General features: G+C 46.6%; 1 protein-coding gene across 3 annotated transcripts; it reads left to right on the top strand.

Moving 5' to 3' along the window:
- Positions 1 to 458: 458 nt before the first annotated feature.
- LOC128402556 (matrix metalloproteinase-17-like) lies at positions 459 to 26,383 on the top strand. Of its 3 annotated transcripts, XM_053366763.1 has the most exons (12): positions 460 to 723; positions 1,116 to 1,262; positions 3,026 to 3,480; positions 5,799 to 5,931; positions 8,956 to 9,133; positions 10,114 to 10,397; positions 12,082 to 12,258; positions 16,388 to 16,478; positions 18,437 to 18,519; positions 21,096 to 21,248; positions 22,675 to 22,932; positions 24,505 to 26,383. In XM_053366763.1, exons 3-12 carry the CDS (start codon positions 3,289 to 3,291, stop codon positions 24,801 to 24,803), a joined length of 1,848 nt encoding a protein of 615 aa, XP_053222738.1. In that variant the 5' UTR covers positions 460 to 723; positions 1,116 to 1,262; positions 3,026 to 3,288; the 3' UTR covers positions 24,804 to 26,383. The 3 variants fall into 3 exon arrangements, with proteins under 3 accessions (XP_053222739.1, XP_053222738.1, XP_053222737.1); XM_053366764.1 differs by lacking the exon at positions 1,116 to 1,262 and having other exon boundaries at positions 459 to 723; positions 18,437 to 18,498; XM_053366762.1 differs by lacking the exon at positions 1,116 to 1,262.
- The last annotated feature ends 660 nt before the right edge of the window (positions 26,384 to 27,043 follow it).

The following is a 27,043-nucleotide window of genomic DNA, read 5'->3' on the forward strand; positions in this document are numbered from 1 at the left end:
TAATCTGATGTACAGTGGGGTGTATTTTGGGAGGGAGGCTTCCTATTTCTCGAGGTTTGAGGATCGGCAAATGTGGGAGGGAGTAGCTTTCTGAACAAAAATCTCAACAAGATCACAGAGGATTTTTTATTTCCTTTTCCTTTTAATGATTAACTGCATCCTTTCAGGATGCAGAGCTGGTGCTTTCTGATGCTTTCAGAATACTCACCTCTCTCTCTGTGTGCATTCATTTCCATTCACAAAATACTTGACCGTTTAAATAACCACAAGGAACAGAACATGAAAATAGCCCCTGACAATATTAATCTGAAATACACTTCCTCTGAAATCTTCCAGCATCCCATCTCTAGGCTATTAAGGAAGCATAAAAAAAAACCCCCGAAAGAGGGAGAGGGAGGGAGTCAGCAGCCAGAGGCAATAATAGTTAAGTGCAAAGGCAGGAGATGCTTGCAGCTGTTTATTAAGTTGTGCAAAGCAGATTACAGCCGCCGCCAGAGTCTCTGCAGAGCTAGCTGGGCTTGGCTTGGATGGAGTGGGATTGGATGGGGAGGGGTCTCAGCTGCTGAGATTTAGCCCCACACTAGGAATGGGTGGTTTGAGCAGCCCTGTTCCAGAGAGCATCAGCCGGCAGATTCCCTCCACTGAAGGCAGAGCGGAATTGGAGCAAAGTTCTTCTTGGGGGACCAGTCAGAAGGAGGGGAGCGTGTTGGCACTTCTGAACACGTGAGTAAGAGCTCCCGTTTTAGGATCTTAAGATGGTAACTCCTGCAAATCCCCAAGCGCTTCCAGTTGGAAGAGGCGAATTGGAAGCCGGAGAAGACAGAAAGAGAGGAAAGCGAATTCTGTGGGAATGAGGGAAGGGGGTTGATGAGCCTGAATGGCTGTTTTACTTCTTGGGAAATGATAGTCACACACCCAATAGCAGGAGTGATATTTCTGGTCAAGGTGGAGGGGAAACATCCCTCTCTAATAGACAGTTCCTTAAGAGTATCGCCTCTAATGAATGAGGCGAGCCCCTGTGTATATTAAAAACAACTACTACTATATATGTAAAAGTCTCAATAGGCTTGCCTTTGCAACAAGCCTGTGAAATCAGCCATGTTGCTGTTTTTCAGATAGGAAACAGAGGCAGGCAGATAGCGAAAGCGACTCCTCCTTAGATCTCCTAGATGCATGGTCCATGAATCTGTGCTGGAATTTCTGGCCTTTATGAACAGGGATGATTGTTTCAGAATGGCGATGACCCGCTGAAAGAACACCAGGTACCTGTAATCCCAGAGAGAGAAAAACTGACTGGAAAAGGCCCCACCAGGGGTAGCTGGAGGAGTGCTGTTCAGATGTTGTTGCCCTACTCTAGTTCCCATTAGTCCCACTGCACAGACATCTTGAGGACTCCATGCTGGCTGCCCCAGTGTTCAGTCTCTGAAATCAGGGGTCCTTTGCCCACCCATTGCTAAAAGCTACAGGGCCAAACTAGGTGTCTTTGTGTGGCCTCTAGTTCTGTTTTCTCGTAGTTGGGGAGCAGAAATGGCAAGGGTTGGTAGGCGGTAAAACAGTTCTTTTGCAGTTTCTGCCAAGGATCAACTCATCTGTTTTTTGGGACTGGCACAGACTGTGCAGAGTTGGCCCTAACAATTCATTCACTCATAATCTTTAAGTGTTTGTGTAGTTGTGTGTGTACGACTCTGCGGACACAGTGTGGGCACTTTCAGACTTTCGCTTATTTGCTGTGGGATTCAATTACATCCTAGCAAATTCAAACTGCTCGGTTTTTTGATTGTGCAACAAATGTGCTTCGCATAAGACGGGACTTTTTAACACTTAAGAAAGGTGTTGGGGAAATGCGCAGGACCGTGTTGGAAACCACTTCCTTTGACGCAATCTCATCTAACCTCCCCACAAACAAATCAGAGCAATTGCTCCCTGACTATTTAATGCCATCTAATCTCCCTGCAAACAAATCAGGATGAATGCTCAGTAAACAGGTTGCCTGGGAGCATGTGGGCACGCAGATAGGAAGGGGTCGCAGCTTCCCTGCCCACCACACCCTGAATCTCATGGCTCCAGGCTCAGTCTCTTTGCCTTGTCTCCGGTTTTCTCTTTGTCCATCTTTGCTGGTGCGACGGCAGCAACAGGCAGAACAGGACAAAAGCAAATCGCTCTCTCTTCATACGGTCCTTGTTGACTGTGGACCTTCCCCAAACTCTAAAAACAAAACAAAATAAAACCAAAAGTGGAGGTTTATTGGCAGTTCTTTTTTGCAACCTTAAAAAAATTTTTTTTTAAGGCGCACATTGTTGCTTTGTAAAATAAGCTAGTTCTAACAACATTTAGTAGACATAAGAGAGTGTGAAAAGCACAAAGGATTTTGTTGTAACCGAGTCCTGATATTTTATCATGTGTTGTTACTGGATGCTGTGAAAAGTCCCTGTGCTGCTGGATAATATGCTAAGAGCTGTGCTGGCACCTCTGACTAAAATTTCCTTGTAGTTCAGCAGCTTTCTCTCTTGTAGTTTTCTTCCCTTATAAATCTCCCCTTTCTCTACACGCTACCCAGTCCAAGCCAAACTAAGCACTCTGCTCTCAAAATGCACAAGGCCTTTCATGAAGATCATTTTGATTTAAGGTTCATCCACACTGGTCCTGTACCTAAAAATCATAGGTCTGAGTGGTTTTCTGTTTGCCTCTTTGCTTCCCCTGGGAAAACCCACTCTGTAGCTACTGCTGAACCAGAACAAACATCAATTTGCTTGGATTCAGAGGTAAGGAGCAGGTTTTTCCGGGGGGAAATGGTGGAAAAAATGGGAGTGTGGACAGGCCTTTTTTTTTACTTTGTATTCCACACTTCCTCATGCCACTAGATGTGAAGATAAAGGTGAGAATCATGTATTTGCTGCCCTGGGCTCCTTTGAGAAAGGATGGGGATGCAGGGATGAGTTTGGAAATGTTGATGTTAACTGGTAGCCTAGTCTGGTTTACTTGTTGAGCGATTCCATAGGAAGACTCTGACCTCTCTCTGTTTCAGCCTTTTCCACCACTGAGGCTCTGGCGTGGGAGGTGACGTTTGCAGCTGGAGAAATGCATTTGTGCCCACGTCCCAACCTCAGGAACGAAACAGCAGCTTTCCTAGATCCCCAGCCTGGAATCGGAGCTCACGGCAAGACCTTTCAAACAAAATCAGCAAGATTGGCTGGATTGTGAAGGCTGCTTTTGGAGCCGTTCATTTTAGACTTGGGAGAATTGGTGAGCCGGGGGGGCCTACTCAAAGCAGCGTGTTTTGCTAACTGGATGGAGACTGGGAAAGGGCATTTGCCCAAGAAACTTCCCATGAAGCAACGCTGCCAGCTGGAGTCCAGGCAGGAGACAAAGCTGTTACCTTTCCCTGGGTTCTTGGTTCTGCTCCTGCTGCTCCTGCTTCTGGCTTTGCCATCCTTTGCCCATCCCGGACCCACTCCCACCGATGAGAGCGGAGAGATTGTGGTAAGTCGTTCCTGGAGCATGGTACCCCAGATCCAATGTTCTCTGATAGCTAGCGTGAATTTTAAGGTTGTGCAGCAACCGAAGAATCCAATGCAACATTTGCTGGAACGGAAATTTGTGCAACAGACCGAAAGCCGATTGATTACTGATTCTTTTTAAAACATGCACTCCCTGTTTTTCCAAGTAAACCTTCTCAAGGTAGGTGTTAGGTTGTGGGTGAACATATCAGACGACACAGCGATTCTTCAAACAGCTCTTGTTTATTCACAGGCCCAGAACAGAACTGAACTGAAGGGTTCAGCCAACCTGCTTATATAGAGCTCCACTACAGTAACAACTTTCTGTAACTATCCAATCACTGAACGTCACTTTCAATTCCTTATTTGCATATGTGGACCTGAGTGAAAACTATCTACAGTATCCCCCTGCTGGCCCAGGGTGAGAACTTCAGTACATAACAGTAGGGTTCCAATATTCCGGAGCCCCCAAACCCGGACAAGTTTGGGGCACCCCCCTGCCCCCCTGCAGCTCCCTTGCTTGCCCCCTCCCTGCCAATGACCCCTCCCTCCCTCTCGCCCACCTGCTCACCACCTCCTCCCCTCCCCTCTCTTTGGTCTCCTGCCCTCTGAAAGATGAGAGGTTGAGTGGGCCTGGGAAGACTGTGCCAGGAAAGCCCTCTGGAGACTCCACTGGGCCTAGCATTGCCTAGGAAAATCCTACTGGCCACCCCCCTCTCCACTCAAAAATTTCAAAAATAAAAATAATTACAAAATACAAAAATCCATTGGGAGGGGCATGCTGGCCACCCAAAAGAGGACATGTCCGGGAAAACCTGGATGTATGGCAGCCCTATCTCAAGGTGACTTACATAGTAGTTTATGAATCAAAATACAACAGTGTTTATATGCATACCGTATATATGACGAGATTATATTATGATTTTGTATACCACCTTATATGCGGAGGTCTCAGGGCAGTTAACAGAAAAGATCAACATAAAAACCACAATATATATAATCAAAATACAAACAACAACCCAATAACACCTGCTCCCCCCCAAAAAAAGAACCACATTTTAAAAGAGCTTAGGATGTCAATCAAATCAACCAAAGGCCTGGTTAAAAAAAGGAACATTTCTACCGGGCGCCTAAAGGTGTATAATGAAGGCGCCAGGAGAACATCCCTGGGGAGAGCATTCCACAGACGGGGAGCCACTGCAGAGAAGGCCCCGTTCTCATGTTGCCTCCTTCCAGATCGCTCAAGAAGGATGACTTCTACAAAAAAAACCCCTGCGGGGCGGAGGAAGGTAAGGGCGGTGGGGGCATACCGCCCCAGGTGTCTTCGCTGAGGGGGGAGACATTTGGTGTGCTGCCCACCTGCAACTCTCAAGCCGACCCAGAGTTTTCGGGGGAAGGGGGGAGCTGCAACACTTCGATGGCAGCATTCTCCCCTTCCCCCTTTGTTTTGAAGGCTTGGGAGTCGCAAGCGGGCAGCGCGCCGAATGTCCGCCATTGGTGGCTTGCTCCTTCCCCATGGGCGGCTTGCTCTGCCCCTGGCTGAAGGGCACATGCACCACTCCATGCACCCAAGCGGCTATCCCGCGCCTGGGAGGGCACCTTCTGCGCCGCTCCCCCTTGGGAGTGTGCCCGCCCTGGGCAGCGTGGGCATATGCTCTGCTGCTGTAACCCAGGAGTAATAAAATACACATTCAGCAGATACTATGAAATTTATTTTCCACAAATCCAACTCTTATCAAAGGGCATCATAGCAAAATAGGTATCAATGGGCAGAACCACTTGAAACCGAGAAGTCTTCAAAGCCTTCCTAAAAGACTGGAATGTGGTACTTTCTGGGCTTCCCATACGCATCTAGGTGGCCACTTTGAGAACAGGATGCTCGATTTGACAGGCCTTTTTTTTTTTGCCTGGTGTATTCTAGCCTTTTCTGACTCGGTCCCCTCCAGATATTTGGGACTACAACTCCCATCAGCCTCGGCCTCCATGGCCAATGGGCAGGGATGACATGACTATTGATTTCAGCTCCCGGCAAATGAATCGGTGAAACAGACAAATAACACAAAGGGACAGGACTTTGGCACGCTGTGGTTCTTAACCTGTGCGTCCCTAGATGTTGTTGGACTACAACTCCCATCATCCCTGAGCTCTGGCCTTGCAAGCTAGGGGTGATGGGAGTTGTAGTTCAACAACATCTGGGGACCCACAGGTTGAGAAAGGCTGGATAGAGGATTTGAGATCTTGGAAAGAAAGGTGAGAAAGCTACATTGACCAGAGTTCTTTACCTATTGTGTTTTCCCCTAGGAGTGGCTGACCCAGTATGGATACCTTCCTCCAGCGGATCCCGTAACAGGCCAGTTGCAGACTTGGGAGGCAGTGACCAGTGCAATCCGTGTAATGCAACGTTTTGCAGGCATTGCGGAGACTGGGATTCCAGGTACAGTTATATTTTTAAAAAGCAACTCTTAAGAATTCTAGTTCCTGCTATTTCTCACCGGCTATGTTCACGCCAGACTTGTATTGAAGCACTAACCTTGTAGCTTGTAACGGCATTCTGGCCAGTATGTGAAGTTTCAGTAGAGCATGAGACTCTTGGTTGTGAATTCGAACCCCACATTGGGTAAAAGATTCCTGCATTGCACAGACTTGGACTGGCTCCTCCTTTGGCACCTACTTTATGGTCTTTTGGGTGGGAGATTAAGACCTCCCTCCCAGCCCAGCCATTTAAATTCCTAATTTTAAAATCGAAAATCAGTTTTCATTGTTTCCTGCTGTTGTTGTGAGATTTTGTTACCCTGATTTTATACTCTGCTTTATAGTTTTTTATTTATAGTCATCTATCTATCATCTGTCTATCTATATCTATCTATCTATCTATCTATCTATCTATCTATCTATCTATCATCTATCTATCATCTATCTATCTATCTATCTATCTATCTATCTATCTATCTATCTATCTATATCTATCATCTCCCAACTGGGATAACTCAGTCAGTGGAGCATGAGACTTTTAATTTCAGGGTTGCTTGTTCAAGCCCCACATTGGACAAAAGATTTGAGCATTGCAGGGCATTGGACTTGATGACCCTCGTGGTCCCTTCCAACTCTATACAGTGGAACCTCGGGTTAAGTACTTAACTCATTCCGGAGATCCATACTTAATCTGAAACTGTTCTTAACCTGAAGCACCACTTTCGCTAATGGGGCCTCCCGCTGCTGCCGCGCCTCCGGAGCACGATTTCTGTTCTCATCCTGAAGCAAAGTTCTTAACCTGAAGCAATATTTATGTGTTAGCAGAGTCTGTAACCTGAAGCGTATGTAACCTGAAGCGTATGTAACCCGAGGTACCACTGTAATTCTGTTCAATCATTCTATTCTATTATATAGATATAAATAGTTGCCCAGAAAACTTTGATATTGTTAGTAAACAAACAGATAGATAATGAACAGCTCTAAAGCCGGATTCCAAAAAACTCCAGTTGTATCCCATATAAGTGAGCTCTGCAGATGTAATCCCTTGAGTCTGGAATTGATCCAAGTACAAATAAGACCAGGATTTATGCTCAGAAAGGCTAGACTAAAGTAGAATTCCAGGGGGTGGGGTGGGGGGTTTCAGAATATGCACCCCCCAAAAAACAAAACCTCTAATCTTCTAAGGCAGGCGTAAATGTGATTCCTGGCCCACCAACTTTTGGGACTACAGCTTCCATCATCCCTGAGCATTGGCCTTCTGTCTGGGGATGGTGGGAATTGTAGTCCCAAACCATGCTGCCTAACCCTGTTTGAATAAAACTACACATAGTTTTCCACTGTTACTCCAAGTCTGCAAGATACTCTTGAGGCCAAGTTGAACTGATGAGTTTCAGAGGGCTTTCAGAGATGACCAGAATCTTAAATATCATGGCATCCAAATCTAGACTTGTGGTCTGTTCCCCTCCAAACAAACCATGGCTGGAACGCAAGTTTTGTTCTTGGCTTATTGCTTGCGGCTTGTTTGGAGGAAACAAGCCCAGATTTGGATTCCAGAACACACCAGACTCTGGGAGCAAAATGAGCTGTGTTTGAGCACACTATATGAGCACACCTGTAATTTGCCTTAAACCACAGTTTACGTTTTAATTATGGTTCAACGTCTGCATGCAAGCCAACTCTGTGCCCGGGTTGTGCCACTTCAGATTTTACGTGGGCATGCACACAACAAATACTCATCGGTCCCAAAATGTAACTGTGAGCATTCGCTTGCACTCTGATGTGGTACCGTAAATTTCAGGCACTGATTCCCTACCTTGGTAAAAACTAGGCTCAGGTAGGCAACATGGAGACCTCCTGATGAGTGCATTCCCAATGGCCCCAGCCGTATGTACATATGCATGATGGGAGCTGTAGTCTATTAACATCTGGATGGCACCATATTGGTGACCTCTAAACTTGAGGGATGCAAGATTCTGGACTAGGAACATAGGAAGCTTCTACTGAGTCAGTGTGCTGGGCCCGGGGGTAACCCGTGAGACGCGGTCCAGGACTGGAACAGAATCCGAAGGTTCCGCTAGGAGTCAGTCCAACAGAGCCAAGGCAGGACACGAGGCCGGAAACCAGGCAAGGACAGGTACAGGATCTCAGGCAGGATCTGGCATACATATAGCAATGTTGCTCCCGCAACCTGGGGCGGGGTCTGACAGCCTTTTATCTTTGTTGGGGTAGCGGCCGGTCCTGATCCCCCGGCGACTCACCTCCCTGTTTCGCCCGAAGGCGAGCACTCCTCCTGTAAGTACTCAGGTCTCTCCTTCTCTCAGACCTTAGTCTCTGCAGCTCGGGAGATGTTGGTGGGTTACTAGACCCAGGGGCCGCCTCAGCCTCCCCTGACCCAACCGGTAGTGGAGCAGCTGTAAGTGATGGCCCAGCTGAAGGCAACGAGGTAATACCTGCATCTGGAGCCAGGGCAGGCTCAGGCCCCTGACTCGGCTCAGCTGGTGTTTGTTGCAGGAGAACCTGTGCAGACTGGGACTCTTCAGGACCAGGCCCCAGACTTGGTTCAGATGATGCCTGAGGCAAAGGATCTGGTGCATACTGAGTCTCCTCTGGTTCCGTGTCTGAACCTGAGTCCTAGGCCACCACAGTCAGACTATTGGTCCATCTAACTTGTCTATACTGACTGACAGCAACTATCCAGGATTCCAGACAGAAGTCTCTCCTAGCCCTGCCTGGAGATTGACCCTTGGACCTTCTGCATGCACTGCAGATGTCCTACACTCTGAGCTACATTTCTATCAGCGCCGGATTTAGGGTGGTCCCCCCCACAGGGCACCAAGCCCAGGGGGCACAAAACAACAACAACCATCTATTGGTACCTACTCAAAGTTTGTGTGTGTGTGTGTGTGTGTGTGTGTGTGTGTTGTCCTTGTTCATGGCACCATATTACGGTGTCCTTCCTCCTTCTATTTCCCTTGAACTCAAACAGATGATGCCACGTTGGCTCTGATCCGAACGCCCCGCTGTTCGCTTCCCGACGTTATCAGCACCTTCCCAGAAAAGCTTCCTCTGCAGAGGAGCAGGAGCAGGAAAAGGCGGAAGAGAAGGAAGAGTCGGAGCAAGCGGAGCGCAGGCTCGGTTTGGACGAAGCGGAACATTTCCTGGAGGTAGGTATCAGCATTGTTATTGCCAATGTATTTATTTACTCCATTTCCCACTAGTAATTGTTGTTGCACTGTGTCTCCCATTAGCCCTGGCAGAGACTGATAGAAACCCAGCAATATCTGGCAGACTTCAAGGTTCCCATCCTTGTTTTGGTATGCCTGAAAGATGAAGCAAGCTGGTGGTGCATGACAAATGTGAAAACAAAGAAAGGGTGCTAGATAGTCTACCTGTCAGGGCTGAACTGAAGAGGAATGGTGGGGGCCGCCTCCCCCTTCCCCTGAACCTTCCTGAGAACAGGAGGACCCTATAGATTTAGAACAGTGGTTTGCAGAAGGGCATACTGTAGTTCAGAAGCTGGGAAATGTTGGAAGAGGAACAGCAGGAAGAAGAAGCACCAGGGGAGAGACAGCTGACAGACTCAGTGTCTTTGGAAAGTATTCCTGACCCCTCTTCTCCCAAGACCAGGTGGGCATTGAGGGTAGTGGGAGGGATCTGACTCCCCAAAGCCTGACACTATCAGTTCACTACATGGGCCTTCACTTGTAACTTGTAACTATCCTTTATTAGCAGAAGTTAAAACAGTAAAATCATACAAAGTCATCCAAATTAATTAATAATCCAAACACATACAATATATCAAAGACTAAATAGCAGCCATTGAATAAATCAGACAACTTTAGCTTTAGCTTTAAAAATCTCAGCTAAGTACTCCGAAACAATCTTGGTAGTTTTGGAAGTATCATCCCTCAACAAATATTGGATTACAGACTCCTTGCAAATCAGTTTTTTTGAGTTGTGAGGGGGTCACGAGGAGATCTCTGCGATGGGCCTTCACCAATGGGCCCTCACCAATGGGCCTTCCCTTAGACGAGTTCTTGATTTAATCCAAGAAGGGTCTCCTCACCTTCCATTCTGTGTCTGGTCCAGGCCAAAGAGGCAAGGGATCTGGTTGCTTCCCATCTGTACATTGTCTCCAACGTAGAGTGAAGACCTACCCACGGGAAGCCCGCCTCAGCCGAGAGACCATGCGCGTATTGATGTATTACGCCTTGAAGGTATGGAGTGAAGCTACACCCTTGAACTTTCACGAGGTGGGCAGCCACACGGCTGACATATTTGTGGAGTTCCTCCGCCTGGACCACCGCGATGGCTACCCTTTCGACGGGCCAGGTGGAATGGTCGCTCATGCCTTCTTTCCTGGAGACCCTCAGAGGGCTGGCAACGTCCACTTTGATGGCGACGAGGAATGGACGTTCCGTTCACCAGGTGACTTGGCTTTCTTTGCTTGGTGGGTTGGGGATGGAAGAGTCAAGGTGCATTTCACCATCAAGAGAAGGGAAACACTGACAGCGGAGGCAGGGCTGCTGCCACAACTAGAAGAAGGATTTGTCTTCCTAATTTCCTTTTGGGATATTTAGTCACTATCTACTTGATGGTTGAGGCTTACAAAGCTCTTTGCCCTGGGCTTTGCAAGCACTGACCATCAGTGGACATCATCGTAACGTCATGAGATGGGCCTTCTCTGCAGTGGCTCCCCGTCTGTGGAATGCTCTCCCCAGGGAAGTTCGCCTGGTGCCTTCATTATACACCTTTAGGCACCAGGCAAAAACGTTCCTCTTTAACCAGGCCTTTGGTTGATCTTATTGACATCCAACACCCTTTTAGAATGTGGCCCTAGAGCTGGCGAAATAGTCATCCACTTAGAATCACTTAAACTGCCTGGGTATTTAATTCGGTGCTGAAGTGATAGCAGAGTTTGGTGTCTGTTGCATTGGGAAGGTTGATGAAGTCTTCCCTTGCACCATTTGCTCTGTAGACACCTTTTCAGCAGTTCATCTGCTCTTGATTGTTTTGCACCTGTCTGGGACCCTTCAGGTCTTCCACTGGTGCTTGTGAGGACTCTGAGCCCCTTCCCCACCACTCTCTTAGTGGTGACGGTTACCTTTTATTTCCTCGAAATCACAGAGAGCTTCCTCTTTCAGCCCTATGTGCTTTTCAAGGCTCAGATTCCTTCTAGCACAGGGGAAGTTAGTCTCTATGGGCATGCTTTCTCTCCTCCTGTTTTTCAGGGGTAGGGGGCTGCTCTGGGGTTAGGGAGCGGAGAGGTAACCACATGGGGTGGTGCATATGACACTCATTCAAAAATCTAAATGTGCCCACGGATCTGAAAAGGTTGGTGACCCCAGCCATGGTTGGATTGATACTGAATGGACATGTATGCCTTGTGCAAGCCATTGGGCTAAATGGACTTCCTTTGTTCCTTCCTTCCTTCCTTCCTTCCTTCCTTCCTTCCTTCCTTCCTTCCTTCCTCCCTTCCTCCCTTTCTTTCTTTCTTTCTTTCTTTCTTTCTTGTTTCCATTTTTTTATTTATGCTTTTCAAGTTTATACATTTCACTAATTTTATACATTTCACTAATTTTACAATCATTCTGACATTTCAAAACTTGACTTCTTTCCCCCTCTTTCTGCAGTTCCTCAATTTATTAATATCTTCTGCATATCCAAATTAACTTAATTTACTCATTTATTCATCTTCTTTAAATATATACTCTTAGAAACCTGCAGGGTAATACAATAATCCTGCCAATGTCCTTATCTGTTTACAGTTAGTTTGTAAATATTCAATAAACCATTTCCATTCTTTTATAAAAAGTTTGTTATCTTGATTTCTTATTCTTCCAGTAAGTTTTGCCATTTCTGTATATTCCATAAGTTTTTGTATCCATTCTTCCTTTGCTGGGACTCCTGCTTCTTTCCATATTAGGGCAAGTAACATTCTTGCCGCTGTAGTTACATACATGAATAAGTTTCTATACATTTTAGGTAGTTCTGTCCATATAATTCCCAAAATAATGGGTTTTGGTTTTTTTTACAAAGGTTATTCTGTGGTTGGTTTGCCCTGGCAATGTGTTTGTGATTCTCCCGATAAGTCACGCTCTTCTTTTGGCAGATGACTTTGGCACCGACCTTTTTGCTGTGGCAGTTCACGAGTTTGGCCATAGCCTTGGACTGGCACATTCACCCTCCAAGCATTCGATCATGCGCCCCTACTACCAGGGACCAGTGGGAGACCCACTGCAATACCAGCTGCAAACGGATGACCGGACTGAGATACAGAAGCTTTATGGTATGTGCAATGGGTGGATTGCTGAGCAGCATGGACCTACTCTAGGTCCTCTTCATCTAAGTCTCTCTAGATCATTGGGACCTACTGAGAGGTCTCTGGGTGATTTGTAGTAGATCGGCAAGGATTCCTGACTCCCGGTTGCTTAGCATTTTGCAACAAAGGCCACATTTGCACCACACATTTAAAACGCTACGATATTGCTTTAACAGCCGTAGCTTCTCCCAAGGAATCCTGGGAACTGTAGTTTGTTAAGGGTGTTGAGAGTTGTTAGGAGACCCCTGTTTCCCTTGCAGAGCTGCACTTCCCAAAGTGGTTTAACAATCAGTCTCTGGGAATTGAGGAGGTTGGGTCTCCTAACACCTCTGTAATAATAACTAGAAGTATACAAAGGTACAGTTTATTTTCACGATTTTTACATTTAACTAGATAACAAGCTTACCCAAATTGATCAAAACAGATGTCTTCATCTGCCTGTCCTGGATAGGGTTGCCATATTTTTTAAAAAGTAAAAACAACTAGGACACCCTGAAAGTTTTTTTACTTTGGTTTTTTTTTTAAACTCAAAGGTTGTTCAGCTTTTTTTAGACAAATCCCAAGGTTGCTTACAAAAACACCCCAAAACTGTGATTTTTCAGTTTACTCGCCAAAGATCCAAGACAAACCATTGCCCTCGTCCTGGAGAATGATGCTAGATCTAGACACATCAAAGAAGCATTTCCTTTAAACACGTTGTAAACTTTGTAGGAGAAATCGAGTTAGCAAAAACGGACCTCCACAGCGCCATCTGGTGTCACAGTGTTAGAATGCATAAACAGAGCATATAAAGTGTTTTTTCTTTGCCATTGTAGCTGAGTCCTGACTACTTCTTCTTCATCCTTTACTGCCAGCACTGGAGCAAATCATCCCACTGCTGCTTGCAGAGGCAGACAGAGGCAGAAGCTGCAGATCCATTCCAGCCTTTTTATTCTGCCTGCGTATAGCTGTCAAGCGTCCCTTATTTGGCGGGACAGTCCCTTATCCCAGCTCCATGCCCCGTTGCTGTCCCTTATTGATGATGATGATGTCCCTTAAATTTCACGGGTTTCAAAGGAAGCAGCTCCTCTCCCTCCCTCCCTGCCGGCCAGGGAGGAGGGAGGCTCCAACTGTGTTGCTTGGCTGTGTTGCTCACCCAATAAGGAGTCTAAGAACAACTGGGAGGTGGAGCTTGCATGCCTTGTGCCGATCAAATCGGACGCGTTGCCTGGGGACTCGCCTTTGCTCAGCGCTTCCCAGCTGAGAGGTGACGGTGGTTTTCCTTGCTGCATCCCCTTTGCCGGGTTGCTGTGCTAAAATCCCTTATTTTGTCTAAAAATCCCTTATTTTGGATGCTGATCCCTTATTTTTGAGGCTGCTGGTCCCTTATTTTCAAATCTGTAAGTTGACAGCTATGTGCCTACGTCTCTCTCATGTCTGCTTCCTTCCTCCTCCCTTCATCTCTCCCCAACTGCTGCTTCCCTGCAGGTCACGACCACTGATGGGGGTGGGTTGCCCTTTGACACTATCTCCTCCTTGCCATGACCCCTGGCTTTTTTTGAAGCATTATGGTGTGTCTGGGCACTCCCAGCGCTCACCAGTGCATGTCTATGTCTAGAGACTTTAGTAATTAAGCAGTATATAAATACCTAAAATAAATACAGTTATACCTCAGGATACAGACGCTTCAGGTTGCGTTTTTTTGGGTTACAGACCTGTTGAAATCCGGAAGTACCAGAATGGGTTACTTCCGGGTTTCAGCGATCACGCATGCACAGAAGTGCTAAATCGCGCTTTGTGCATGCGCAGAAGCGCCAAATCGCAAACCGTGCGTGCGCAGACGCGACACTGCGGGTTGCGAACGCTGCAGGTTGCGAATGTGCCTCCCGCACGGATCATGTTCGCAACCCAAGCGTCCACTGTACATCTTGGGGTTCTGGGAAGAAACAAAACAGATCTCACTGGACTGAAGCCTGTCCTCCCCTTCTCTAGATAACATATTGTAGCGGGTCAAATAGGCCTCTTACAGAGGATTAGGGCCAAAGAGTGTTAATCTTGCACATCTCTGATCCTTCAAACTGTATGCCCGTATTTGCTCCAGCTGGGCAAATTCCTAACAGAGCTGCACTTAGATTAATAGACTTACCGTTTTTTCCGAAGATCCATGGAAAGGCCTGTTAGGAAAGGCCTGTTAGTCTGTCCTTCTATAGTCAGAGAATCCTGACAGCTCCTTCGGTGAGTTGCAGAAAAACACATGCAGGCTGGGAAAAACTAGTCCCGAATCTGGTTTGCAAAATGAAATCATTGGGCTTTTGCAAAGACGTCTTTAGGGATGTGAAAAAGCAGAGCCATGCTTGTATTCCAGAGTCAACTTCTTGCACTCTGGCAGATGAAATGGGATATTTTTCCTTTGGCTATATCTTCTTCTTCTTTGGCGATCACTCGTAGCCGAGTAAGATTCTCTTCCATAAACACGGCCTTAACAGTGAGTCCGTAAGTGATTGTGGAGGCTAATTCTGGATCCACACGTCCTTCCACAGAGGGGACATAGGTTTCCAGGTGGGAGTTTATCACAGTGAGAGTTTGCCAAGCGTGCCTTCCTCTTAGCATGTTTCTCCCTTTCGTCCTGAGTTTGAGCGTCTTCAAAGCCCATGACACCTTTGGTAAAGGCTGTTCTCTAATTGGAGCACTAGCAGGCCAGTGTTTCCCAGTTGTCAGTGTTTATACTACATTTTTTTAAAAAAATTAATTTTGTTGTCCACCAGCATTACACTTTCCATTTTTTATTTATTTAATAAATAATTTTTTATTAGTTTTTACACATATTTTCCAGCATAACATCCTTTTAAACATCATTTCGAATTTTTGGGCTATTACAGAATGGGGCTGTGTACCAGCAGATAATACGTGCTTTGGGTGTGCCTGGTAAAAGCACCTCTGAAACCACCCTGTGATAAATTCGTAACTGCTAACGCTGCAACCAGCCTTATATTCCCAAACAAAACAAAGCGATCCCTCACATTTTGAGATGCAGACTAAAAGCAGTCTGAGTTTGGACAATAAATATGCAAATCACGAGCCATAACCGATGATGGGCAGTGCTAGAGCAGGTGACATTTAAAGCTCTGCAGGACTGCAGAATTTAACCTTCGCCAACCCCTCTAAAGCAGGCTTCCTCACACTTGGCCCTCCAGATGTTTTTGGCCTACAACTCCCATGATCCCTAGCTAGCAGGACCAGTGTCAGGAATGATGGGAATTGTAGTCGCAAAACATCTGGAGGGCCGAGGTTGAGGAAGCCTGCTCTAAAGGTTTCTGCATGTTTTCCAGTGCTGTGCTGGCTGATGGGACTTGTTGTCCAAAACATCTGGAGGGTGCCAGATCACATGATATTAGGCCAAGGGCCTGCATGCAGCTCAGGATGTGGGCTACCCACTCCAGATACCCCTCACTCCAGTTTGGTGTAGTGGTAAGCTTGGCTATGAAGCTCGCTGGGTGCTCTCGGGCCAGCCGCCAACACTCAGCCCAAGTTATCTCACAGGGTTGTTATGAAGATCATATGGAGCTGGGTGTGTGTGCATGGCACTCTGACCCCCTTCGAGTAAAGGTGGGATAGAAGATGCCATAATAAATAAAATAAAATAAAATAATTTATTATTTATACCCCGCCCATCTGGCTGGGCTTCCCCAGCCACTCTGGGCAGCTTCCAACAAAATATTAAAATAGAGTAATGCATCAAACATTAAAAGCTTCCCTAAACAGGGCTGCCTTCAGATATCTTCTAAAAGTCTGGTAGTTGTTGTTCTCTTTGACATCTGGTGGGAGGGCATCCACAGGGCGGGTGCCACTACCGAGAAGGCCCTCTGCCTGGTTCCCTGTAACTTGGCCTCTCACAGCCAGGGAACCGCCAGAAGGCCCTTGGCACTGGACCTCAGTGTCCAGGCAGAACGATGGCGGTGGAGACGCTCCTTCAGATATACTGGACTGAGGCCGCTTAGGGCTTTAAAGGTCAGCACCAACACTTTGAATTGTGCTGGGAAATAAATAAGCAAGCAAGCAAATTGTGTATTTACGTTTGCACATCCATGTTATCTTTCTCTTTCTTTCTCTCTTTCAGGAAGTCGAGTTCTTCATTCTACAGAGAAGCCAGAGGTAACCTCGCTGCTCCCAGATCTTCTCTCCTTGCCGCATGACTTCCCTGCCCTCAGGTTAGAAAGGGCCCTTTCTACCACATACCTTGGGGAAAGGGCTAGACAAAGGTTCTTTACTGCATATGCATGCACTGGACCCCACTCGACGCCAGAGTTGTTGTTCCCAGCAGCTATACATCTGCAGTATCGAGTATGATGCTGCAAATGATGGCACAGAGCAGGTGTGGGGAGCCTTTGCCCCCCCCAGATGTGGCTGAGTTGCAGTGTCCATCATTCTTGGCCATTGGCCATGCTTGCAGGGACTGAGTTGTATTTCAGCAACATGTACTACATATAAAACATGTATGGCTAACTTGCAACCCAAGTATAGCTCCCTAATTGATTTCTGGCCCTCATTCACACACAATAATTCAGCAGCTGTGCTGGCCACACACACACACACACACACACACACACCTCATGCTGTAAACCCAAAAGTAAATGCTTCCATTTTCGATGGCGCCTCGGAAATTGAACTTCCGAGGCGGCTTCCGTATTGAGCTTTTCATGTTCATTTATCTGTTTTGAGGCTTCCATATTGAGTTTTTGGTTTTCGAACGTTTCGGAACTCAAATGGTCTTCCGGAACGGATTACGTTTGAAAACCGAGGTTCCACTGTACACGCTCTCGTGTGCACGCACCCCCCCCCCCACAATCCTCTGTAGAAAAATTAAACTCACATTTGTTGCTCTGCCCTCTTTTGGTAGTGGCCCTGTCTGCCATTGGTATGTGGCCCACCGAAGGCTGCTCAGGAGGGAATTTTGGCCCCCAGGCTAAAAGAAGTTTAGATAGTTGAGGGTTAGGAGTCATGCATGCTTCTCCTATCTCAGCAGGAGAAGTTCTATGGACCTTCTAGTTCATGCATGCCCCTGTACTGAAGTGAGCCTCTAGGTTTGCTGTGTAAAATGTCGGACTGCTGTCTGTTGAGCACATGGCATATAAAAATAAAAATAGGCATTGCAATGTTTTTCATTGGGTAAGCATCTTCCCGTTTCTTGTGTTAACAGAGAATTCTGCATCATAAATCTTCCTCATGTCTGAGGGCTTTATGCAGCTCAAAATCATACCCATTAACAAAAGCGGACCCAGGCTTTTTACTTTTTTTGTTTTTGTTTTTTTGTTTCAAAAATCACCTTAATAGTCTGTAGCTTTCCCCAGTGGAATAATTCTTGTTTCCTACAGTATGGTGCTGTGTACGGGCAACTTCCTAGGCTCCTCTCAGTAGACCGGGAGTCTGGGAAGATGATCAAATGGGCACCTTTCAAATTCTGGATTTGTCCATATGTGCCATTGCAGCTTTATGCCTTTTGCACATGCCCCTGTGTTGGTCCCATGGTCACTGCTAACCTTGGTGTAAACAGGCATGGCAGAGTCATCAGTACATCTGGACTGTGGGAGGCTGCAAATAATAATAATAATAATAATAATAATAATAATAATAATAATAATTTATTATTTGTACCCTGCCCATCTGGCTGGGTTTTCCCAGCCACTCTGGGCAGCTTCCATAGAAACCAAAAAACACTAAAATATCATACATTAAAAACTTCCCTGAACAGGGCTGCCTTAAGATGTCCTCTTCCCTTCAAAACTGCTGTATTGATTCACTGACCGACTTGCTTGGGTAGATCAGCATTCCTTTCATAGCTCTGCGGTTTGGAAGATCAAGATGTTGCTGCATCCCTTTTTATTGCCCCAAATTCTTTCCTGGCCTGGATTTTTTAAATGTTTTTTTAAGTGTGCGGGGTGAAATAGCTTCCTCCATGTGGGGATCACTTTCTGTCAGCCTAATCTCCCTCGTAGGGTTATTGTGAGGATAAAACGGGGAAGAACAATGTATACCCCTTGAGGTCCTATTGCCCACTGGAGGGATGTGAACATGAATGCAGAAGGAGAGGCCAACTTTTCCTCCTTGAAGATAAATTTAAAAACACCGCACTGAGAAGTCACATCACTGACCCACTTCTTCATTTCAGGTCTGGGAAGGAATTCCCCGATCGCTGCGCTGCCAACATTGACGCTGTCACTCAGATCAGAGGTGAAACGTTCTTTTTCAAAGGTCTGTGGGATTTTCTGTGACCTTGTTCTGTGAAGTCATTTCTTCCAGCAGTACCTGAGTGGTATCAGAACATGCGGAAGAAGAAGAAGAAAACCCCATAACCTGGCAACGTTAGGGCCGGCAGGAAAGAATCCTGTCTGAAATCCTCGAGAGCCAACCACAGTCAGCAAACTCTGGAGCAGCCAATGTGATGTTGCTGGATTCTGGTTCCCAACAGCCCCAATGAGTATGGCCTATATAAAGGTAAAGGGACCCCTGACCATTAGGTCCAGTCTTGACCGACTCTAGGGTTGCGGCGCTCATCTTGCTTTACTGGCCGAAGGAGCCGGCATACAGCTTCCGGGTCATGTGGCCAGCATGACCAAGCCGCTTCTGGCGAACCAGAGCAGTGCACGGGAACGCTGTTTACCTTCCCGCCGTAGTGGTACCTATTTATTTACTCGCACTTTGAGGTGCTTTCGAACTGCTAGGTTGGCAGGAGCAGGGACCAAGGAACGAGAGCTCACCCCATTGCGAGGATTCGAACCGCCCACCTTCTGATCGGCAAGTCCTAGGCTCTATGGTATAACCCACAGTGCCACCCGCGTCCCTACAGCCTATATAGTCAGGGATAATTGGAGCTGCAGCCCAGCCACAGGGGTCCAATCCATTGTCCTGTAACCAGATTCCAAAATAGTGTCTAGTCCAAAGCGATGCATGTTGGGGCATTTTTTTTTTAATCCAGCAGGACCTGCAGCCAAACTAAGCTCATTGTAGCTCATATGCTCCACCTTGCCCCCGTGATTGAGCCCCCCCACATGGCGTATTGATGTCACTTGTGCACATCACAAGGGAAGTGGGTGGTGCTGTGGTCTAAACCATTTAGCCTCTTGGGCTTGCCGATCAGAAGGTTGGCGGTTCAAATCCCCGCGACAGAGTGAGCTCCCGTTGCTCTGTCCCAGCTCCTGCCAACCTAGCAGTTTGAAAGCACACCAGTGCAAGTAGATAAATAGGTACTGCTGTGGCGGGAAGGTAAATGGCGTTTCTGTGCGCTCTGGCTTCCGTCATGGTGTCTCGTTGCGTCAGAAGCGGTTTAGTCATGCTGGCCACATGACCCGGAAAACTGTCTGCGGACAAATGCCGGCTCCCTCAGCCTGAAAGCGAGATGAGCGCCACAACCCCATAGTCGCCTTTGACTAGACTTAACTGCCCAGGGGTCCTTTACATTTACCTTACCTACTTGTGCACACTATGGGGCAGGCATGCTTCTGTGTTGCACGGGTGCTCCATAGCTTGCGTGCATGACGTGAGCATGCCCTGTGCCATGTGTGTATGGCTGCCGTGGAACTTTGAGGGGGACTGGCCCCCTTCAATGAATTTTATTTTTGGGGGGGTCTGCCCCATCTCTTACTTGGCATGCCTGTTGCAACTTCTGGGAGCGTGTGACCAATAGCTCAACAACAGGCCTTGCAAATGGGCCCTTCTAGCTCTACGATTCTATGATATGGAAGGCATCTTTTATGGCTACACCAGAGATAGGCGGAACTAAGCTAAATGGACCAATGTATGCAAGGTGCATTCTGATGCTCCTGCTCTTTATGAAAAGCATGGATGGGTCGTGCCTTTCCTTGCCCTGGGCACATCGAATCATCAAGTTGGAACAAGAGACTCTTCTCCCAGTAAGGATGTTTACTGTATGTCATGTAATTCTACTCAATATAATCCAGAGCAGAACTCCAACATATAGTTAGCAGAGTAAAAACCTAAACACGTTGCATGACCAGAGGCAGTTGTATTTCATCCAGCAGAGCTTTACTGCTACTGAAGGCAAATGAACATAATGGTCACAAATCCAATACATTCAGGATTGGCACTGTCCGTAAGAAGTCCAGTTGCAGCAGACTTAACTTAAACGTAAATAACTTATAATAAGACTAAAACTTAACACTAAGCATACTATATGCAGAACACCACACCAGAAAGGAAAAGAGGTAGAAAGAGAAAAGTGAAAACCAGGCTTCTTCTGGCCTTACTATTATAGTCAGCATGACTTAGACCAGCCTTTCTCAACCTGTGGGTCCCCAGATGTTGTTGAACTACAACTCCCATCACCCCTAGCTAGCAAGGCCAGAGCTCAGGGGTGATGGGAGTTGTAGTCCAACAATACCTGGGGGCCCACAGGTTGAGACCGCTGACAGACAGAAGAGATAACAGAACCAGTTTAAGCCAGCGGTACTCAGCTTCTCAGAAGGAATAACCCAAACATCATGAACCTTCTGCTTGTTTCTGCCACACACAGAAGCTTCCAGAACCCTCTTGAATTAATTAGAATAGGAAAGATCTCTACACATCAGATCAATAATTTCTGCACTAAGAAATGCAAACTGACAGTGTGTTATGTCAGAGGAAATCATACCTGCTCTCTCGCAATCTGTAGCAGTGAGAATGGTGTGTGTTTATGACAGAGTGCTTGGAATAGTGGTAGGTCAGCTCGCAACATTCTGTCATGTTGCAGAGTGACCAAGAGATATCAAGCTGCTTCTCCTAGCTGGGATGTGACGTTGTATTTTTCCTACCCCCCCCCCACCATATGGCAGGTCAGTACTTCTGGCGCCTGACTCAAGGTCGTCACCTCACTTCTCTGCGCCCAGCCTTGATCAGCGGCTTCTGGCGAGGCCTCCCTTCCACGCTGCGCAAAGTAGACGCCGTTTATGAGAGACACATAGATCATCGCATCCTCTTCTTCAGCGGTAAGGGGTGGGTGTTCCTGTGTGCGAGGCAACTGGGCTGGCTTGCATAAGAAAGTCCAAACTAGGTCCATCTCCTAGAGCAGGGACATCCATCTCCCAATAGACTGCGATCTACTCACAATGTAACAAAACTGGCAGTTATCTACTCATTGTCGTAAAAAAAACTGGCAGTGATTTTAGGAAGCCAAAGTTGTGGAGATTTGGGTTTTTTTCCTTTTCTGCTTTTCTGTAATGAAATTGCTGAGGGGCCGGAGCTCAACCAGGATCTACCAGGAACACCCCGCGATCTACCGGTAGATCGCGATCTACCTGTTGGACATGCCTGTCCTAGAGCAAGTAATTCTTTGAAGGAGAACTACCTGAACATGATTGACAGATGGTATTTGACTCCGAGTAGGCTTGCTAAGATTTACAAGACAGAATCAGATAAGTGCTGGAAGTGTAGAGAGGTGGAGGGAACATTCCTTCATATGTGGTGGATGTGTAAAAGGGTAAAAGAGTATTGGGAAATGATTTATAATGAATTGAGAAAAATGTTTAAAAGTATTTTCCCAAAACAACCCAGAGTCCTTTCTGCTGGGGATAACTCAGACTGAAATTCCCAGGTGTCAGATAAGATTATTTATGTATGCAACAACTGCGGCTCATGTTTTGTTATCCCCAAAATGGAAAATGAGGAAGTCCCAACCAAAGAAGATTGGCAAGTTAAGTTGACAGAATATGCACAACTTGCAAACTTAATATATAGAGTAAGAGACCAAGAAGAACATGCATTTAGAGAAGATTGGAAAAGGTTTATGGCATATGTGGGGAAAAATTGTGTACAGCTGAAAACGCTGGCATCGTTAAGATAATTCAACAGTATAAATAAGTTTTGATGGATGCAACAATGGAAAACCAATTGGTATAGTTTTTTGTAAAATATTCAGGGATATGAGATATGTAAAATGATCAATGGAAAGAGGAGAAGGGAAGTCATTGATATCTTAAGATGTAAAATATTTATCTGTAATTGTAAAACAGAAAATTTAATAGAAAACCATTAAAAAAACCTAGGTCCATCTCACATCCTGTTTCCAACTGATGAGAGCTGCATTTGCTGTAACAAAATTGTTAGGTTTTGAGACACTACAACTTGTTGTGTTTGCTGGGACATTCAAAAATTTTTTATTTATGTATTCCCTTTACATCCCATGCTTTCGTCAAGCAGCTCAAGGTGCTGCATGTGGTTCTCCTCTCTCCACCCTCACACCAACCCTGTGAGGTAGGTTAGGTTGAAAGAGATGGACTGGCCCAAACTCACTCCATGAGCTACATGGGTAGGTGGGGATTTGAGCCCTTGTTCCCTAGGTCCCGGGCCAACACACTAGCCACTACACAACACTGCCTTGCTATTGATGTCCTCTCTTTCTCTCCCCTGCTCAAGGACCTCTGTACTGGGTCTTTAAGGACAACGGTGTGGAAGAGGGCTACCCCCGCCCTGTCACAGACTTTGGGCTGCCCCAGGGGGGCATCGATGGTGCTTTCTCGTGGCCTGTTGACAGGAAAACCTATTTCTTCAAGGGAGATCTGCACTGGTGCTATGATGAAGCCACAGCGCACATGGAAGAAGAATTCCCCGTCCACAGAGAACCCTGGGAACACTTCCCCGCCTCTGTAGATGCTGTGCTGAGTGAGAACGATGGTGAGCTTGTACTTAATTTATATATATACTCTACTTTTCCGTGTATAAGATTAGGTTTTTTTCTTTTAAAATTATGCTAAAAAGTGGGGAGGCCGTCTTATACATAGTGTGAGTGTTTGATTTCTTGCTGCCATGGCTGTCAGCGGCTATTGGGCGTGTTATTGGTTGCTGCGTCAATGGCTGGTGTTGCTTGGCTGATGCTACAGCAATTGGGCGGGTGATTGGCAGCTTTTGCTGGCGATGGGACAGATGAGAGGCGGATTTTGCAACGCATGCGGGGGAGCGATTTTCAGCAATCCTCCCCAAAAGAAGCTCAACAACTCTGTGCCATCTCTCCCCCCCCTTTTCTTAAATTTGAGTCTCCCAAAATAAGGGGTGTCTTATACATGGGGGAGTCTTATACACGGGAAAATACGGTAATTTTTATTAAATTTTCTGTTTTACAATTTAGAATACTCATTTACACTTCCTTAAAATATAAATGACTTCCCTTCTTCTCTTTCCATGGTTCATTCTGCATAATCACAAATCCCTGCATATTTTACATAAACTGAACCATTCAGTATTCCATTATTTCATCCACCAAAGCTTATTTACACTGTTGAATTTATCTTAATTCCCAATGTTTCCAAGTGTGCACAAATTCCTCCCATATATTCAATAAACATTTTCCAATCTTCTCTAAACGTATGTTCTTCTTGTTCTCTTTTTCTATATTCTGTGCATATTCCATCAGCTTAAGTTGCCATTCTTCTTTAGTCAGGACCTTGCCTGTTTTCCATTTTGGGGCTAACAAAACACGGGCCACAGCAGTGGCATACATAAATAACCTTTTTTGACACCTGCGAATTTCAGTCTGTATTATCCACATCAGAAAAGACTCTGGGATTGTTTTTTGGAAAGTACTAGCTTGTATTTAATTTTTCTCTGCATTTGACTGGAGTTGCCTGCAGTCCTGTCTAGTGGCTCCCAAATGGTGGAAACACGTTCCGATAATAATGCAATAGTATTGCCAAAGCAGCGCAGAACAACTAAGGAAGTGGAATGATCAATCCGCTGCTAATGCATTATTATCGCGTCAATGACATGTTGCAGAATAAAAGGTAAAGGTAAAGGGACCCCTGACCATTAGGTCCAGTTGTGACCGACTCTGGGGTTGCAGCGCTCATCTCGCTTTATTGGCTGAGGGAGCTGGTGTATAGCTTCCGGGTCATGTGGCCAGCATGACTAAGCCGCTTCTGGCAAACCAGAGCAGCGCACGGAAACGCCATTTACCTTCCCGCCGGAGCGGTACCTATTTATCTACTTGCACTTTGACGTGCTTTCGAACTGCTAGGTTGGCAGGAGCAGGGACCGAGCAACGGGAGCTCACCCCGTCGTGGGGATTCGAACTGCCAACCTTCTGATTGGCAAGCCCTAGGCTCTGTGGTTTAACCCACAGTGCCACCCGTATCCCTATGTTGCAGAATACAACCCACAAAAAACAGAAACCCTGTCTGGCAGGACCCTTTGTCCTGTCCTCTTAAATATCCCGCTTATTTGTTGCTGATGCCCCTTTTTGTCTTGTTGCAGGAACACTGTATGCCTTTAAGGGCAGGGAGTACTGGAAGTTTGAGCCACACAACCTCAAGCCCCAGACTGGCTACCCTCGATCCATAGCTAAGGACTGGCTGGATTGCACAGGAGAACTGTACCCTCCCCGGAGCCTGCCTACCAGCCCTGCATCAGGAGCCGAACACCGGCCGGATTTGCGGGGTCCACAGCTCGAGGTGGAACGATGTGTGTGCTTTTGCTCTGCCTTTCGTGTGATGTCGTGGGGCTTGCTCAGCTGCCTGGCGGTGGCTCTCCTGGCACTGCAAGGATTTGCCTAGGAAGGACACAGAACCTTGCCTGGCCATCACTTTGCTCCACACGGATCCTCGGCAGCACCAACCCCAATTGCCACATTGCACGTCCGTGGGAGGGAAGGAAAAGAATAGGAAGAAAGAGGGAAAAGGGAGAGACATCCCCAGCAAAGCACTATGCGGGGAAGCAACTTGGATGCAAGGATGAGATTGCAGTCCTTCAGTGATAGGGGCAGTGGCTCTGCCTATGGTTAAAGGAAATTCTTCAAACAGGAATCCTTTGGTGCAAATGCAACAGGAAAGGGGACACAGTGCAAAAGGTTTTTCAGGATCCAGGAGTGTCCTATGTGGAACGCCTCCAGTGTTGACATCTGTCTGTCTCAAGAGACAGCGGAGTGAGCTTCCAGGGTGAAGTCAAACCTCTATGTTAGCAGCACCAAAGTGACCTCCCTAGGGCACAAGTCAGGGCAGTATGTATGGAGGTCCTGGGCTGTCCCAGACGAGAAGGCCCCACCCCAGCCTAGCTGATGTGGTCCAAAGGAAAGCAGAGCAATATGTTGGGCACCAGTTTGGCTGCAGGAGTTGCCGAAAGGAGGCATGTGAGACGCCATGCAGCTGTCTTTGGGACTTCACTCTGTATTTGTGTAGGGTTTACTCTTGAGCCTTTTTTTCCCTCCCAAAGGTGTCCCCCAAGGCAGTGGAGTTTTAGGACCAGAGTTCTCCTAGATGGGCTACCTTCCCAGGTTGACAAGCCCCAGGTTGACCCCTATAGACTGTCAATATTTTGCTGGGGGCGGGGATTCAAGAGCCTAACTGGGAAATTTAAGTTTGCTCAATTAAACTGGATTAAACTGTTCTGTTGCCTGTCTGCAACATATCCGCTTTAAAACAACACATCAAAACAGACTTTTTGCCGTTTGGAAAGCGGTTGGGAAAGCAGGGTGAAAATATGATTAATGGGAAGACTTTTAAACACCCCGTGAGCAAAATGGGGTGAATACAGGGCGAATGCTTATTGACATATTAAAGCCCCATAAACAAATAAGAATGAATACTCAATAAAGATTGGCTATAGAAGCTTTGTGAAAGCAAACCAGGTTGTGTGGAGGAGCCCTCAGAGCTAGAAGATGACCACCCCTAGCTAGTCTTTCGTAGAATGTTTTTGTACGTCAAAAGGCAAAAAGGTGGCCTCCTTCTGTGATGATGCCTTCACCCCCCAAGCGCTTCACTGTGAGCCACTGGCACCAGGGACAGAATTTGTTGTTTTGGAAAGGAAACCATGAGTCACTTTTCACTCCAAGGAGCAGCTCGTTGGCAGCCTCTTCCTGTGGTTGGGCCATTAGCACAGCTGTGGAATGATTCAGAACCACTTGCTGGGCGTCTGCCGGGCTGACTGACAAAGCGTCATTGTAGGCTGAAAACCACAGGGACTCTGTTGAAAAGAATAGGGCTGCCTAAGGCGAGGAGGGGTGAGGGGAGTGTGTGTGCAGGATCTGCTGTTTTTGAAACAGGAATCCCGAAGGGAGGGAAGGCCATTCAGCACCCGAGTCACCAGGCATTCCAGACTCTGTTGTAAATTGAGACTTTTAAGAGCCACTTTTAAGAGGATATAGTCCAATCGCCTCCACCTGAAGCACACAGAGACCTGCTCTCTGTAGATACCCCAGCTTGTCCATTGCTCACCTTTCTTGAACAGTGGTACCTCAGGTTACATACGCTTCAGGTTACAGACTCCGCTAACCCAGAAATAGTACCTCGGGTTAAGAACTTTGCTTCAGGATGAGAACAGAAATCGTGATCCGGCAGTGCAGTGGCAGCGGGAGGCCCCATTAGCTAAAGTGGTACCTCAGGTTAAAAACAGTTTCAGGTTAAGAACGGACCTCCAGAACGAATTAAGTTCTTAGCCCGAGGTACCGCTGTATTGGATGGGCAATAGGGACACCTAACCCAGGTTCCGCCTTGCCAGAGGCACAAAATGGGCACAAAGAGCCTTGGACATTTATCAGCAGTAATTAAAATTAATATCAAATCATGCTGTTGTGGGGTTTGTTTGGTTTTTTGGTTATTGTTCATTTCAGTTCTGGAACAATCTAAGCCTGTTTTCATGGTATTTTATGGAAAAAACATTTGACACTTCTAGAAAGCAGCAGGGGGTGAGGTGGGGGGAAACAACCTCAGGACATTAGTGTGAATTTCTGCTATTTTTGTATGCCTTTTTACCTAATATGCACAGTTTAGCAAAGCGATTTCCCCCAACGCCATTCATT

The sequence above is a fragment of the Podarcis raffonei genome, chromosome 15, assembly GCF_027172205.1.
Source record: "Podarcis raffonei isolate rPodRaf1 chromosome 15, rPodRaf1.pri, whole genome shotgun sequence".
In the NCBI taxonomy this organism is placed as follows: Eukaryota; Metazoa; Chordata; class Lepidosauria; order Squamata; family Lacertidae; genus Podarcis; species Podarcis raffonei.